The sequence below is a fragment of the Serinus canaria genome, chromosome 2, assembly GCF_022539315.1.
Source record: "Serinus canaria isolate serCan28SL12 chromosome 2, serCan2020, whole genome shotgun sequence".
In the NCBI taxonomy this organism is placed as follows: Eukaryota; Metazoa; Chordata; class Aves; order Passeriformes; family Fringillidae; genus Serinus; species Serinus canaria.
Window position 1 is genome coordinate 6,776,507 of NC_066315.1, and position 17,813 is coordinate 6,794,319.

Genomic DNA, 17,813 nt, shown 5'->3' on the forward strand with positions numbered 1-17,813 from the left:
GGACCATTCAAATAGAACAAGCACACAGTGGGAAAAAAAAAGAAAGAAAAAAAAAGAATTGTTTTACAGTCCAGATTTCCAAGTTTTTCATACCAAAATCCCTCTTCTTATGAGGAGCAGACTAGGACTGTGTAGGATTTTTGACTTTTAAAAATACTTCAAGTATTAGGTAGTGTAACTATCAACTTCAGTGAGCAATCACTTGCTTACAATCACTTCAGTGCTCCTGAAGAATAAAAGACAGCAAATATAATCATTATTTTCTCAAGAGTTTCTGGACAGAAGCTGTGTACAGAATAGCAGAAATCTGATCACAACAAAGAATGAGAATCACTGATACATTAATTCATTAAAGACTCAAGGAAGCTTCAGTTATGGTAAATCATGATCTGTAAGGGCTCTCTGAAGGAGTCAGCAGTTCTGGAAACAGGAAAATCTGATTGATGCAACTTACTTCACCACCAAACTCTTCTGGCAAAGTCCTTCACTTAAAAAAGTTAAACTGAAGAGGAATCGTCCCTATACTGATACAAGACACAAAATAAAGAGGGGACTAAATTATCAGTTTTGTATGTGGGAGAACAGCACTAGTCAAAATCTGACAGGGCCTGTTTGCAAACAGGCGGTGGTGCTCAACACACTCCTGTGCTATCTGAAAAATCAAGTGAGAAGCAAGGTGACAAAGCTTGCCAACAGGATTGGGATATTCAGAGCAATAAAACCCAAAAGACAAGTGTGAAGAACTGCACAAGAACTTAATAAAGCTGAGTGCTGGGCTACAAAATGGCAGATGGAAGTCCACAAATTAAGGAAATTAACATGACAAAAGAACTAGTATTGATAATCAGAAATATGAAGTAGCTTCCCTACAAGGAACACCTCAAAATACTGGCATCCTCCATACTTGCAAGTGAAGAGTGGAAGGAAAAGGAGGAGAAATGATGGAGGTCTAAAGAAACTGAGTGGCATGGATGGAGGAAGTGAATAGAAATCAGCTTTCCACTGTCTCTTCTCTTAGAGCAGTGAAGGGCAGGCAGCTAATCCAGGAGGAAGCCACTTAAAACACAATTTGAGGAGCTGCAGAACTGAAAAAGGTTAACATGGTTTCCTAAAATTTTTTCAGTGAAGGGGAAGATTTATAAAAGAAAGCTCCAACACAGGCTGCCCAAGACCACCTCCTCCTGTTCCACAAGTCCCCAAGGCACACACTGCTGAAACGTCTCCTCCTCTTCTGTTCTGCACTCTTGCACCACCACTCAAGTTCAGAAGAACCTCTGCTCTGGCCTCCTGTGGCTGCAGTTAAATTCTCATGCACAAACTCTGCTCCCTCCTTCTGGTTGTTCAGTCACTGCTGCCTTTACCCAGCATGTAGTTCTGCACCCAAGGAAATGGAAGGAGTACTTTAAGACTCCCAACTGTTGTGTCTTTAAATGGCAAGAGCAGCACAGAATTGCCTCAGGCCTACTGAGCTGTGCTGTTCTAATTCTTCATCACAAGCAGTAACAGCCAGGCTCCATCAAACACCCTTGGCTCTGTAGAGCTCTTTGGTTTTTAATGCAGTATTTTAATACAAGAATTACAGCTGAATAAAATTATTATATTAACAGACTGTAAAAAAGATGTCCTTACCCCTGGAATGACCACAGCCCCAACTCCATTCTTCAGTTTTGATCTTCCTCTGCCACCTCTTCCCGACAGCCCCGCTCCACGCGGCCTCCGCTTCCCCGGGAATCCTGATCCTCGGCCCTGTTCAATGGAAGGCAACAATGTCAATGCAACCTCTCAAGTTCTTTTCTTACACGGGATTCAAACTTGTTCAGTTCATCTAGGGAAAATCATAAGTAAAAAACACCCTGTGATTTCTGGTGAGTACAAGCACACCAGGGCATGGTCATTAAATCTCTCTATAAACCTGTGTGAAATACCTTTAATTACTTACATGGCATAACATGATCACCTTTATCTTCAGTGAGAAAGCAGCCAAAACCAGGAATGTTTATATTCTGCTCAGGAGTTAACTGGAAATATGGAATTCCCCCAACAGTTACCCCCATTTCATCTGCAAAGTTTCCAAAATATATCTATTATTCTATGATTCATTTTTCTTTTCTCTTTGAACAGTCAGCCCAGACAGTCATGGGACTTTTACACAGGGTCTGGACATTTGATTACTGGTAATCACAGATGCTTTTCTTACACTGTGAATAATCAAGTGAAACCTGGAATTTATTAGGATTGAGTCCTGCTCACAAAGGAAAGTGGGAGCTGGCTCCATGAAGCTCTCTTAATTCAGCATACACAGAGAGAGTTTTTTATATTAATTCTATCAATTACACTCAGATCAACATTCCCCATAATGTGAAGTTTTTCTTACACAATCTCCACTTGATTTACAGAGAGCTTCTTTTCTCCCTTCCTTATTTAAGATGCAGAGGCAGAGTTGCAGTGTTGTGCTTTGGAGTATTCAGTGTGTTAACTACAATTATCCTTGGGAGAGTAAGTATGTTTTTACTAATAATTACCTGTTATTCATACAGTGACTTAAGTTTGAAATTTAGGGTTTTTTTTTTTTTCTTTTTTTTAAATTTCAAAATGAACTAAGCACAAGAGGATTCCTAATCCTCCCTAATCATTTACAGAGAGAAAAAGAACATATTCACGTCCACAAATTCTGGCTGATATATCAGACATCTTTACAATGTGTCTCAAAGCATCTAATCTGTGTAACTGATAATTATGGCATGTACTCAAATAAGCACCTTTCCTACAACAAAATGAGCACTGAGATTATTTATTGCATTTAATATTTGTCAATAATCTCAGCTTCCAATAAAGCCCAAATACGGAGTACAGAGTATGGGGTACCCAAACATTTGCTGCAAAATACTTTTAATACCAAGGCAAAACATTTGCTCTGAGAAACAACACTGAAGGAAGGAACAAAGCTCCACGGGGACTGTGACACCAGCAGACATGAAGGGTCTTTACTGATGCAGACAGGAGTTCCTTGGATGGAAAGAAGCACTGTGGGCTCAATACTCCCTGCAGTATTTCTCAAATATTCCAACTCCTGGCTTAAGGAAGATATTGAACTTTATGGTCATAATTAAAGGGAGAAGTGAAGGATCCCAGTGTTAAAATTTTATAAACATCCATCTAATAAAGAAAAAAGAAATTAAATTGACTCACACACCAAGTCAATGTAACACAATGATATTTGAGGAGTGAAAGGAAGGATGCTGCTGGAGGCTGAAGTAAAACAGAAAATATCCAGAGATGCCTATGGAGCTAATACACATAGGACACATAATCATCAATTTTTTTAACATGGAAACTCTTCTGACAAGTTTCTTATTTTCTGTTTCAGAACAGGTGTCAGTATTGTTATTTTCACACAACTAGTAACAGGAATAAACACATACTTGTATCAATGTTAATGCTGAATATTAAGCTGGAAATTAATGCTTAAAGCAGCAAAAGCTAAGCTGATGTCAAATCAAAATAAAATTAGCATGAGAGTTAAAGTGAGATGAACTTAAATCACTGGGAGCTACAGTTATTTGTCAGATTCATAATTTAGCTTTTTTTGCCTTTACTTAAACAAATAATTTTACTTTGTTACTTCAGCTGATTTATATAGTAAATGTCACTGTGGATACAATTTTGGTCCATCTAATCAGGAAGGAAAGTTGTTGTTTATTCCCCCATCAGCTAAAAACGATGTCACTTTGAATCCACTCTGCAAGATTTCTCCACAGCAACAAATTCAAGCCATCCTTCAGATCTCTGCTCCTTTCCATGCCTGGCTTACCTTACTGCCAGTCTGAAAGACATTTTCCTTCTCAGGTAATTTATTCTGACAGCCATGTAAAGCCAACCACAAAAAGTGATGTACTCAACACACACAAAATTTGGGTAATACAAAGTATTCTTTGCCATTGAAAATCAAGGCAATGCCATCACAGTGTATGCTCTGGAAAGCTCACATCTTTTAACCTGAAACTTCCAGAGCTTCAATAATTTTGAGAGATTTTGAACAGTAACAGAATGGAAGATTAATTAAGGTGTGAGAGACAGAATTTCATTACTAATCTCTACAGCAGAAAGATAGCAATGGATATATGAAAATAAATTCAAGTTATTTACCACTTTGATGCTCCAAATGGCACTGCCAGGAAGCTGTCTGGATTTAAAAATGTCCCGACCTTCTGAAATGTCTGGGGACCAGGAAGGTGGGCTCACTGTATTATTGGTACTCCAAGCCCCCTAGGATACGGTAGGTGAGAAAATAGATGTATAAAACTTTGCAACATAAAAAAAAAAAAAAAAAAAAGCAAAAAAGCAAAAAGCAAGCAACAAAAAAAATCTGAAAAGCAAAGCACATGCAGGCATAGGCATTTCTACATTAATTTAAGTAGTTAATTAGTTCACTGAGTGAGTAGAAAGTGGGAAATTTTAGGTTCTCAATGAAACATGCCCTAAAATCAATATTTATTTCCAACTGATGGTTAAGCACAACAAAATGAGTTTTATGAACAAAGATTAATACAAATCTAAAGCAAGCAATCATAACAACAACAAATTACATGCCTAAATTTTATTGCATCAGTGAAGAAGACAGTATTTGGAGGTGGTAACAACTCCTTTTATATTCCAAACCACATTCTGAAAGAACTGATGGCCTCAGTTGACTTTTCAAACTAAACTACCCTCAGTCACAGCAATAACTAGTCTGAGAAGCCCAGCAAACAAAAAGAATATGAATAAACCACTAGACAAAAGAAAAGGAACATAGTCATGATAATCAACAAAGCAGCTCATTCCTGCAAGCCTGCTACAAATAAACCATTATAAAACCCTACCACTGATTTTTTTTTTCACCCCAGTGTTTTCTTGTTATGCTGAGGTATCACATTTTAACATGTTATTATGTACATGTAATAATATACATCCATATGGTGTACCTACAAGCTCTTTTTAACTAATTATTATCCCTATTTATGTAGTTCCATCATGGTGAGGTATTGTGTGACTGTCAGTAGAAATAAAGCAAAATGAGAAGAAAATGCTAAGACAGCCAAGGAAGAAAATGCTGAGGCTCCTCACAGAAAGTAAAATCTGTGGAAGACTTTCTCAAGCACAGAAGAAGGACTGCAGGAGACAGACATCATAAATAACTTCACTGCCAATTTACACATTAGATTAATAAAGGACAGTACATTTTCCTAATTTTGAATTTGTGAGAGTAAAAAATATTGAATACCAGGATGAGAATGGAGCTGATAAAAAGTGCAGGTTTACCTTCCCCAGAATGCCATTCAGCAGCATAATCCCAGGGCTGATATGGAATAACCTCATGCATACAAACAATCCCAGCTATTCACAACTGCTCACAAGGGCAAGCCCAAACACATTTACACCTTTGAATACCAGGATGTACAACAATAAGAAGAATCAAGGAAAATGAGATGGCTCTGCAAAATACGTTGGGGTTTTTTCTCCTTTTCTGAAATGCAATGTCTCCAACAAGAACAAGTGGGAAATGAGTTTCTTTGGAATCAACACCTCTGTCGAAACATACAATCATCTTGAACTGTAAAGAGGTGTCTTGCTAACAGGTGCACTTTCTGAAAACAGGGCTATCCCTTAAGTGATCTGGCACCCAAACCAGAAAGCTTGTCAGTGACCTAAAAGCCTAATTATGGATAGAAGTCTCAAGGTAAAACCATCAACATTAGTACAACCCACAGTGTGGACACAGTGGTATTCAGCATAAATCTGCTTTCTGGGAGTTTAGCTCTGCCTGCACAGGAAAAGGAATGTGGACAACAAAACATTTAAAAAATAACCATTTGACAATTCTGCCCACATGAGGTGGTAACTGGACACACAACCTACAAACTGCTTAGTGCCCAGAGCACCTGTGTGCTTGGGAGGGCCATCAAAGCCTTCCCTCTGCCAAGGGGCTTCCAAAACTCCAGCAGAACAGCTCCTGACAGCAGATGCTGAAGGGTTCCACTCAGTGGTCTGCAATCACCACCCTGCATTGGAAGTTTCTGCTACCCCAGTTTTTTCCTTGACTGCAGATAGGTGGTCATCATGCAGACAACTCAGAAGATCAAGAGGTTCATCACCCTCTAACAGGGGAACAGTGCTGGGCAGAAACCTTCTCACCTTCAGACCTAGAGATGGACAAGTCCCTGTTCACACCCAGGGCACAAGGACAGAACATGCCTGACACAACAGGGACATCATGCCAGAAATGAGGGGGAAAAAAGGAAATTTGCTACACTGGTAGGCAACTACATCAGTAGGTCTGTGGCACAGGAGATTTGCCTTAACTATTCCAGCCCTAGTTCTAATATAAAGTAACAGTCAATTTTAGCAGGTAAAATTCAAAGTTTCATTGAATTTTAATTAGTTTCCTCATTACTCCTAAAATTCATAATGCATGGTAGGTAACTGTTCTTATAAAGTGGCAGCACAAAGAAAATCTATTTATCAAAGAAGCAATCTTTACATCAATCTATAAAGGAGGCAACATACTCACAGTGTCAAAATTCAAGATCTTAAACATGCTGAAAATACTTAACAACTAAAATTACCTACTCTTAGTTTGGAGGTACAAAATTATTCTCTTTTAGGAAGATAACTTTTCTAGTGATTAAATATATTCAAAAGATTAAAGAGCTAAAAGAATATTAAATCTGAATATGAAATATTCAGTCTTGCAAAACAAAATGATTTGTATATGATTCATGAACCATATTGTTCAGAATTAAATTGGAAATTCAATCCAAGTTTTATTGTAGATCAGAAAAATTTGAATTCTTGGTCAGATAAACTTAATTAAAAACACACATTTCCACAATACCACGAACAAATGAATTACATCAAAGAGATGCATTAATTATATTTTTGGCTTTTAATTAATGCCTATTACCACACAACACTGAAGAGAAAGTTCTATTCAGTTCATTTACATCAGAACCCCAGCAATAATTATGTACTGTGACAGAAACAGGAAGTTCTAATTCTCCATCATATTCTTGAGTCCTCAAAATTGAACAACACAGCTGCAAGTAAATTATAACAAAAGGAAACCCAGTGTCAGCAAGGGTCAGGAGATCTCACTAAATTACCACTGACTGTGTTTAGCTGCTTAACGCTTTATGAATCCTACTGCAATTGCAAATGCACAAAGCTGGATTTGCAATTTAATATTTAATGTAATTTTAGGGTTGTGAACAAACTTTAATCACTTGAAAATACAGCTCTCCTCATTAAAAAAAAAAAAAAAGAAACCAAAAAACCAACCAAGCAAACCAAGCACCAAGCATAAAAACCGTAACAACAACAACTGATACTTGCAAAAGACTCTTTTCTTCTCTTATTTTCCAACACCTACCTTTTACAACAACATACTTAGAGATACCATGTAAGTGAAGACAGCAAAAAACCCATCCTATTCAAGACAGCACACATCCAGACCCATCACAGTGCTCTACCTTCTTAAATCTCATTTAAAACAATTTCTTAAAATACCAACAGATATTCAGTGTGTTGTGGAACAGTGATCACCAACATCTCCATGAAGAAAATTAAATTATCTCTCAACAAGGTATTTCTCAAGGAACGCACTCTGGAATAATACTAAAATAATATTTATGAAATTTACAAAACCAGCAGAAGTTTATTGTTTTTTATTCAAAATTATTCTACAGAATGCTCTCAACTCTTCACCTACCACTATTTCAGAGCCAGAATTTGTAATGCCTGCCATTTACTGACTTAATCTTATGCTTTCTAGTACACAGTGGCATAGCAAAAATAACTTTTTCAATTCTGTTCAATTCAGATACACAGAATAAATACAACACCATTTAACACAGTGTTCTTCCAACACTATTCCACAGAATCCCCATGTAACAGGAAACCAAACTGGCTGGATGCAGTCCTGTGCCATGTGCTCTGGGATGACCCTGCCTGAGCAGGGAGGCTGGACCAGATGGCCCATTGTGATCCCTTCCAATCTGACCCATTCTGTGATTCTGCTTCTGCTCCTGTGCACAACTCTCCATTTGGAAAAGTACACACTCTTTTAAAAAATTAATGTTTTCAGTGGAAAGAATAATTTAAAACCCCCACAAAATAAACCTAAACCTATTTCTGTCTGCAATCCAAAGTGATTTAAATACATGCCTTCCACACTGCGGATTTGTCCAATTACATCTTGCTCAAAAAAAACCCTCCTGGCTGTAATTGGACATTTAAAAATCTTTTCTTTTCATAGTCTACAGAACATCATTCAACAGCTTTCAGTCCTTCATCAAAAGCCCAGAGCAAGAACTTAAGAGTACTGAAGAGAAATTTGAGGCATTAACATATTTCTGCAAATATGATATATACACCTGACTGTACAGTGACCCAGGAAAACCTAACTGCAGCACAACAAACACAGATCTCCTAACCTCAGTGGAAACAGCAGAAAAACTTTCCAGAACAGTCTCTCATACAAAGCAAAAAATTTTGAACCCTTAGATGACATGTAAAACCAGAAATAATTGTGCAATATATAAAAAGCTTTGTTAACACTAAGTCTATAAGAGCATGAAATCATCAATCTGAAAGTCCCAAAGACTAAAAATAAATTGTGATGAGATGAAACACTAACTTGTCACACTGACACACTTTTTGTATAGAATTTCACCAACAAGAAATGAATACCCTGGACTGATAAATCATTTTCCCTGGATCACAATACGAATATGGAGAAAGACGTTTCAGAAAGTAACAGACTTGAGTATTCTTTTCACTTATCAAATTTAATCCTAGTCAAACCACAATGACTTGTATAAGACATCTCTTGCATGGTACTTCCTAATGTAACAAAACCACAGAATTATTTACCACACCATTAGAAACGCTGATCAAAAAAATATCTGGCAGAGTAATGGACACAGAGTTGTAGGAGGTTCTTCTCTAAAGACATTTAACACACTTTCAAAGTACCAGCCAAAATAAATGCATATATGAAAAATATTAAAAGGTAAGTTAAATAGCACAGCATTATGTCTATCTGCATTTGCAGCAGATGAAAACACAACAAATTTTCTTCTAGTCTGCTTTAACCATGAACCAAAAGAAACTTAAAATTCTCACCAGAAAAGCATTATGATGGCTTTTTCCTTATTTACCAGAACATTAATTCCTTGAAGAAATAAACTATACAGTCAGGAGAATCAATGCATTTTATATGAAACAGGTGGATTTGAGGAGTTATACTGCAATTTAATAAACACAGAATGGAACAGTGCATGTGCTTACCTGTCTGGATCTGGGTCTCCCAGGGGAAAACTTGCGTTTGGTGATGGCCGGTTTGCCCATGCCGATTTTTGGAGTGACTGATATGTAGGTGGCTGGGAGAGCACTCCCAGCAGCTGGAGGCAGCACTGGGGGCTGACTGTGCTGCACATCTCGTGCAGAATGCAAGTCTAGAGAAACATCTGGTGAGGAAGACACATTTGTCTTGTTCAGATTAAGGGATGGGGGAAGCGAGGGGCAAGTCTCAGCTGGTGGTTTTATGGGTTTGTCTCTGACTGGTGAACTATTTGCAACACCTCCATTTGAAGCAGTAGTTTCTACTTCTAGAAGAGCTGGTGCTTTGGATTTCTCAGGGGTTTCTTCCTTTTCTACATCTTTCTGCACTTTTATTATTTCCAGTTGTTGCTCTGTGGTGACAGAAATATCTCCTTTTCTTTCAGTCTCCAGAATTTCTGGTGTCACAGTCATGGTCTCAGGTACTGAGGACAGAGACCGAGAGTCTGCTGTGGACACTTCTGATACCTCCACACTACCCTGAGGCAGCTGTGTCTCTTCAGCTTGTTTATCCAACTCCTGCTGTGCTACAGCTTGAACACCTTCTACCACTTCCATCATTTTCTCAGTCTGACTGTCACCAGATGCTGATGTCTTTTTAGGAGATATTTCCATTTCAGCTGAATTGATTTCAACAGAGACTTCTGCTTCCAGTTGTGTGGTCTTTTCCCCTGGGGACATGCCTGTAATTAAGTACAACCATATTAAAGGCTCACTGTGAAAAAGAAAAAAACTTCTGGTGTTCTGATCAACAAGTATACTTGGTACACATCATGCAGGCCAACACATATCACTTTACTTCAGTGAATTTAATATGTAGCTTAAAATATACTTCACTAACATCTTTCTTTGTACCTATTTTTACAGTAGTTTATATTTTTAGCTCATTATTTTTCTTCCGTAAAAACACAGCAGAGTAAATTAAAAGAAAATGGATTCTAGATTAATTTTTGAGGAACTAAACACACATTTCCAGGTAGGCAAAAGTAATTTCTTCTTTTTAATTTCTCTGTATTGAAGATGCGTGCTATCATAAATTAATGTATTTTAAGCTACTGTCCTAACACTTCCAAAAAGCTAAGAAGAACAGGACAAGTGCAAATAAAAAACATTTTCCTCCTAAAACTCTTTCATACTTTAGGAAATCAACTGAAATGAAAACAGCTGCTGCTGCTTTAATTTAAGTTACTAATAAATTATGAATTTCTTTCAAAAATATTTATCTAGCCCTCTCTTGAACCAAATCAAGAACCTTTCATCCATAACTTTCTTCATCAAGGAGTTCCAGAGTTTCTGTTCCACTCTATAAAGAACCACATTCTATACTCTGAATTTGGCTTCTCACACCTTCCTTTGATGGGCCCTGAATCTCTTACAGGCCACTTGCTTCCTATTACACTTGCACTCTTCTTAAATTCACACTGCTACAACTTCCTCAGCCACTAAGTTCATAGAAAGCATTTTATTCTGAATATTTCTTCACCGTTTAAGTCATGGACCTTTACCACTGTGATGCACAACTGAGTAATCACAGCTAGTCTGCAAAGTTGGGTTTTTTTTACTTTGTCTTTAAATACAAGTTTCTTGTTTCCCCTTACAACAGCCATTTTCTAACATCTGAATGGGACTGAATGGGACATAATGACAAGTTCTTTACCCCTGATACTGGTCACTAACACATCTAGTGGATTTGACCCTTCTTTAGCTGCTCCTCCCTGTGCATTTGGTAAGATGCAGTTTCTCCTGAAACAGAAATGATCAGCTGCTGCAACCCTGTCAAAGATCATCTTTTACTTACAAAGGGAACAAACCCCCCAAAAAACCCCCAGAAAATCCCTAACAACAAGGATGCATGTGGAGTTACAACAGAAGAGAAAGTGTGAGTGACAGTATTTGAATAGCAACAAGTTATTGGCTTTTCCAATAAACTTCCAGCATACAAAGCATTCAACTATTTTTTTTTAGCTTGGAAAAAGCCATTCAGAACAAAAAAGTAAAACGAACAAATGAAAGTAAAGCAATGCAAATATTCTGAGGACTCTCTTCGCCTTCAGTAAAACACTTATTTTATCAAGCAAAGAAGTTAATACTCTTGCTTGAGACTCAGATGGAAGTGTTGCAATGTGTCTCCTATTCTCCACTTTCTCGGTGCTTTTTCCTCCTGCATTTATAAAGCACTGCAAACCTTACTGACTGGAAGAAGGTTCTGGTTCTGATGAGTTCTGAACTGGTATTTTCTCAGAGTGCAAAACTCTTTCTTACCTTCTGTAACACACCCAACAGCTGATTCCTGATCAGGGCCATCACCTGTAATGGGTTGTTCCTGAAATGCCATCTCCTCTCCAGCACTTTCCATTTCCATTTCATTTGTACAAGCTTAAGGAGAAGCAAAGCAGTTATTAAAATTGCTGTGTTTATTCTACTACTTTGGCATCAGCAACTGCTGTCAGTGTTTGACCTTTTGGCTACAGAGAGACTGATATTTAATGATGACAGGACTTAGGACAAGTCAGGTCAGTGAGAAGGTTAAGGAGACTACTGTGTAGTCACACAGTACTCCTCAAAAATTAAGAACATTTTATTCATTAACACTGAAGCAAAGGCAATTACATACACCTAATAGTTAAAAAGTGCACACAGTCACAGACCTCTGCACAGTCTGAGCAATACAAGAAAGAATTTTCTTAAATTCCAAGTCTATAAAATTCAACAGAACTGGCAGCATGAAGGTTTCAAATTTGTATACAAATACTACAGTATAAAGTTCCAGCTACCATCAGCACTGGCAAGACTGATTTTCACCTTATGTATTCAACAAGATGAAAACTGAATTTTGTCCCTTTAGAACTAACATATCTTAATCTTTGCATGGAAGAGGCACTACTGAGTGGATTTTTGGCTGACAGGATCATTATAGAGTACAGTAACAGGAATTTTTTTTCCCTTGTGTAAAAGCTCTTTCAGTTAAGGAAATTCATTAAAATGCACTAGATGAAGTATGGAAAATAAAGTATATAGCAAGCATTAACTTGAAGAGAACTGATCCTCCATGGATGTTAGCACAAAAAAGTGAAACAAATACAGCCTTCTGCATCAAGACAGTCTTTTTTAAGTTCAAAAAGCTAACAACTATTAGGTGATACTACTTTTAGCACCCTAAAAGCTGCTCTCACACTCTGTCAACTTTAAAGCGATATTTTAACTTTAAAAAAAATGATCATTTAGATTGGCTCCAAATCTGATTTTGAAGTACAGAAGTGTTCTCCTGGGTATAAAACCCTGCATGATTCTACTGATGTAATAGCTCCACATTACTCCTAGCAGCTGAGATGACAGTCCTGTTCTTCCTTGGGGACAAGAGTATGCTTGTCAACTTTTCTACTAGCTAGAAATCCTAACAGAAGCATTGCTTAAAACTTCAGCCTTCCTTCAGATTAACCTGCTACCTACTCAAAAGGTTTTTGTAGGAGACTGGGAGTTGCGACAGAGTGTGTTTTGTTTTGGCCATCTTCAAAATGCTCTAAGAACACTGCCTGTGAGTCCACAGCCTCTCCTAAGCTTTCAGAAGGGAAATGATCTGCAGAGGCTGAAGTGGACACTCTTCCTAACCTGGTGGCTGTGTTTACTGACGGGGAGAACTCATTTACAGACTCCTGTCACTGCTCTTCCTCCAGGATCACCTTTTCCATCATGTCTTTACTGCTCACAAAAGGTAATGTACAGGCTAACATCAAAGGGATAACTTGTTTATAAAAACGGTAAGTTTGAACACAAACATTAGGGTTTTAGCCCAACACTTCTCCTTTCCTGCCAAAATTTACCAGGCTTTCAAAACTACAGATACTTATGGATAATAAAAGGTCAGTGCAAAGGTACTGCTGCTTAAGCCCAAAAAATGCACATGACAGTGGCTGTTACATTTTACCTTGCTTCTGAATTTAACCACAGCTGTGCTTCAGGGAAATTCAGCCTGGATGAGTGTAGGTGCTGCCCAACAGAGCACATGGAGTGAAATACACAAAAGCATTTCGTTTTGAGTTTATAACACAGCCCTTGCCGATGACCCACTGGGCTCAGATCAGCAGATCCAAGTCCTCCCTGTGCTTCCTCACTGCTACTGACTTATTTTTTAAAACATACTTTACACTTCTCTACAACTTTCTACCTTCTGCTTGATTTGTCCACTTAGACAAGAATGTCTCAAAAATAAGATGACTGATCATACATTGCTTTGAAAAGGACACCTATTAGAAGCTGTTTAGTTAAATAAACACCTGTCCCTTGAACACAGTCCAGCTCCCACTGCTCTGTCCTTCCTGGAAAAAGTGAGGAGAACAAGCACTATGAGATTGACCAGCAGCTAAAGAGAAACAGAAGAACTGAATGTCTCCAAAAATATCTACCAGGCACAAATGAGTGAAACAGCCAGATTGTCACATGAATACATTAATGAACTATACCACATCCAAAATAAATTAGTGAAGTTTACAGCTAGAGCCTGAGAGGCTGGAGCTGGAAGGTTGAGAGCCACAATTACGGTGCTCACTAGCCCATGTTTGTACCCAGGATGCTGAAGCCAAAAAGAGAAACCACCCATGGACTGTTTGAGCAGCTGCTGTTAGAGAAGGGATGAAATTCTCTACTCTCCCAGGGTAGAATTTGAGTGGCTGGTTCACAAAAGACTTGGTGAGACTACAGATATTACATTTGATGTTAGCATTTTGGAACTGTGAAGTTTAAGTTTGATTACCTGTTATACTGTCAGGTTCAGGAATGAGTTCAGAAGTGTTCATTACATCACATGACTGAGTCTGATCCCCTTCTCCTTGTCTACAAAGAGTGCAGATGTAGTCTTTTAATTGAGACTCCAATTCACTACCTGGAGATCTGTCACAATCTATGTGAATCCATCTGGGAAGATTAATTTATTGTGATTTAATTTATTGTAACTGTGATTTTAGTAATGAAAATATAAAGCATCATAGTAAAAATCCATTAAAAATAGCACTATTTCCCACTCCTATGGGGAAACAGAGATTTTCAACCAATGCTTGATAATGGAGAACTTTAGAGGAAAAAGCATGATATGTCAGCATGTCAAACAATGAACAAACTTAAACATGAAGACCTAAATTGTCCCTAATAAAGTCAATCAGACTCCACAAGATGTAGAGCATCATCATGATGCTGCACAGTGAGATACAGTATTATTGAATAAGAAACATAGCTTACATTCTTAAAATGTTCCAAATACTGCATTTTTAGGTTTTTTTAATTACTGAAATAGTAAAAGACATAAAATTAAACAGAAAACATAAACTTGACAATTAAAAAAAACAAAAACAACCCAGATTACTGCAAACAAGAGTCTTTCAACTTTAGGACAATGACTTTTTCAGTCTACTTCCTCACAAAATAGGTTAAATTCAATAGGCAGCTGCTTGCAGCAAGTAACTGCCAGGTACCCTCAAGTAACTGCCAATTAATACTTATTTGCTAAGATTAAAATAAAGCTGCCTGCTATTGTTCATTGTATTTAGGGATGAAGGATCAAGGAGCTGCCCAAGTTCCCGTGGCACTGTACACCAAACACATTGTACATCCTTCCCAGAAACCCATCAGTGTCATACTACTCATCATAAGCTTTATGCACTTTAGTACAAATTAACAAAAGCTGGATACTTACCTTTTGCACATGTGACAATGCAACATATCTTTCTGGAAGTCTTGGAGGCACAGTTTTTCACAGAAAGGACAAGATAAGTTGTCTTGCTGTTGGTAACAACTGTCACATACCAAACAATTATGGTGCCACTGACAACTTGTTCGTGTGCCACACTCAGCACATACTCTACAGTTCTAGAGATCACAAGAATTCAGTAGTTAATTATGATATTTCACAATGTGATAGAACTGCCATTAACTGACATTTTCCGGTTTTGAATTCAATTTAATAGCTTTTGTCCTTGATAACACAAAAAGTTATTCAAAATCTGATAGCAGAGCAAGAATAACCTGCACAATAGCAAGAAGTTTCCCAATACTACTCCTGACTTGAAAGGAGTATTTCTTATGAGATCAAACTTTTTTATTGCTACTCTCAGCTATCTTATGACTGCCACAAACTGGTGTAACATTACATATATCTCATATACAAGGACTTCCCACTGCAATTACTTACAAAGTTACAGATAAAACAAGACATTCATCCTGCCTTCCTCAAATGCAAAGGAACCCACAAGCTGCAGAACTGTTTTGGTAAGCAAGGAGGAGTTGAATATCAAGAGACTTCAAGTATGGATTACATACACTTTGAGTTTACATTTTGTTCCCACTGTATCACCAGAGCAGCTGTTATTAACTGCAGGTTATCCACTGCACCTGGATCCTACACTTCTTTTCTCTGTGGAGGCTGATTTACTGTCCTACATAGACTGCTTCAGCCACAGCACTGGCAGCTCCCCCCACAGAGCAGCTGTAGAGCCACAGGATTTACATCCAAGTGGGATTCCTCCAGATATTACAAATTACATTACACAGCAACAGCATAGTGTGGATAACAAGGTTTGGTCTCTTATAAATGACCAGGAGTTACTCTGAAACCTTTCCACTTACTTTACATTTCCAACCATTTGTTGGTACAGCATCCATAACTGGCTGTAGACAGAAAGTGTGGTAGCCTTTGTCACATGTATCACACACCAGCATCTTGTTGTCTTCCCCAGAGTGTCTAAGGAAAGTAACAAGTGATCAAAAATTACTTCAACAAGCAGCAACAAAATATCTGTTTCAAGAAAAGTCTAAACAGGAAGACACAGGTGTGCACATAAAAATATACAAACACTACTTAAAAATATCTCCAGAGACAATGCCTTCAAATTCATTTTTAAATACAAGTGCATAACACTATGTTTATTCACCAAGACCTGAGCCTGTGCAACCATTCTAAATACCAGATATTGGCCCACTTTCACTTGCACATGTGTAGACAGATTTAATGGCTTTTCTGTACTGCAACCAGTTCAAAATCTGCAATATACATTTTATTTCTTTGTGAAGAAAACATCCAATTGTTTCTGCAGTCTGACTGTAAATTTTGCAAAGGAAAAAAGGAGCCATCAAGTCTGACTATTGGAGCTCAATACAATGTCAGATAATATGACTGCAAGAGCAAAACAAACATTAAAGGAAGATATTTCAATTTTTCTACTATGATGTATTAAAGAGCTCTACCAGAGATTCCAGTGATAAAATAAATTTGCTGAGAACAAGACAAATAGTTTGGTAATATCTAAAGGCATTGTGTTCTGCCTTTGTTTAAATAAATTAATGCAGTAAGTAAACATGCAACAAGATTTGCCTAGATAAAGCCTTGCAGTACATGGCATTATACATGCTAGATACTACCTCATTACCTGGGAGACCTGGTGTTTTAAAAAGCCCTCTCTTTGCATGAAGATATGCTTAAAATGCTGCTCTTCCAATAACGGTGAAGAACTGCCATACCGCATGAAGTAATTATAAAATCAAAGAATGGTTTGGGTTGGAAGGGACCTGACATGCAGTTCCATGGGCAGTGCCTACTCCCACTAGACCAGGTTGCTCAAAGCCCATCCAGCCTGGCCTTGAACACTTCCAGGGTGAGGCATCCACAGTTTCTCTGGGCAACCTGTTCTGAGTGCCCCTCTGCCCAGGCTGTACTTCTGCTTGGAACTGCCACAATCCAGGTGCAAAAGGTTGCACTTGGCTGTGTTGAAGTTCATGAGAGTCACACAGCCCCACCTCTCCAGCCTGCCCAGGTCCCTCTGGATGGAATCCCTTCTCTTCAGCATCAACTGTCCCGCACAGCCTGGTATCAGTGGCAAATCTGCTGAGGGTGTGTGCCCTTGACACCACTGCCCATGTCATAACAAAGATAGATTTTATAACAGCACCATTCCCAATTCCGACCCCTGAAGAACAACACCCATCACTGGGTTCCACTTTAGTCCTTGACCCCAACTCTTGAATCCGTGGAGTGCTCCATCTGCCAAATCCATTTCTCTCCAGTTTAGAAGCAAGGACAGTGTGTTGGACAGTGCTGAACACTTTGCACAAGTCCAGGTAGGTGACATCAGTTGCTCTTCCTCCACAAACTCTGTAGCCCCATCACAGCAGGCACCAAAATTTTCAGGCACTGTCTGCCCTCAGTGAAGTCATGGTGTCTGTCACCATCACCTCCTTATGTCCCATGTGTCTTAGCACAGTTTCCAGGAGGTTCTGCTCCATGACCTTGGTAGGCAGGCAGATGAGACTGATGGGCCTGTGGTTCCCCAGATCTTCCTTATTTCCCTTTGTAAAAACTATATTTCACCTTTTCCAGTCAGTGGGAACTTTACCAGACTGCCAAAACTTCTCCAATATGATGGATGGTGGCTTAGCCACTTCATCCACCA

At 38.3% G+C, this 17,813-nt stretch overlaps 1 protein-coding gene across 12 annotated transcripts in view; it reads right to left on the bottom strand.

The window, feature by feature from the left end:
- Positions 1–17,813, bottom strand: part of KMT2C (lysine methyltransferase 2C) — a 187,711-nt gene that overhangs the window by 66,965 nt on the left and 102,933 nt on the right. For 10 of the 12 annotated variants that reach the window (XM_050971694.1, XM_050971687.1, XM_050971692.1 and 7 more), the window contains 7 exons: positions 15,994–16,108; positions 15,065–15,237; positions 14,129–14,289; positions 11,641–11,754; positions 9,328–10,061; positions 4,147–4,266; positions 1,630–1,746 (listed from right to left, as the gene is read on the bottom strand). In XM_050971694.1, the coding sequence (XP_050827651.1) occupies positions 1,630–1,746; positions 4,147–4,266; positions 9,328–10,061; positions 11,641–11,754; positions 14,129–14,289; positions 15,065–15,237; positions 15,994–16,108 (1,534 nt within the window). The remainder of the gene's footprint in view (positions 1–1,629; positions 1,747–4,146; positions 4,267–9,327; positions 10,062–11,640; positions 11,755–14,128; positions 14,290–15,064; positions 15,238–15,993; positions 16,109–17,813) is intronic. The other 2 variants (XM_050971688.1, XM_050971690.1) reach the window with 2 other exon arrangements.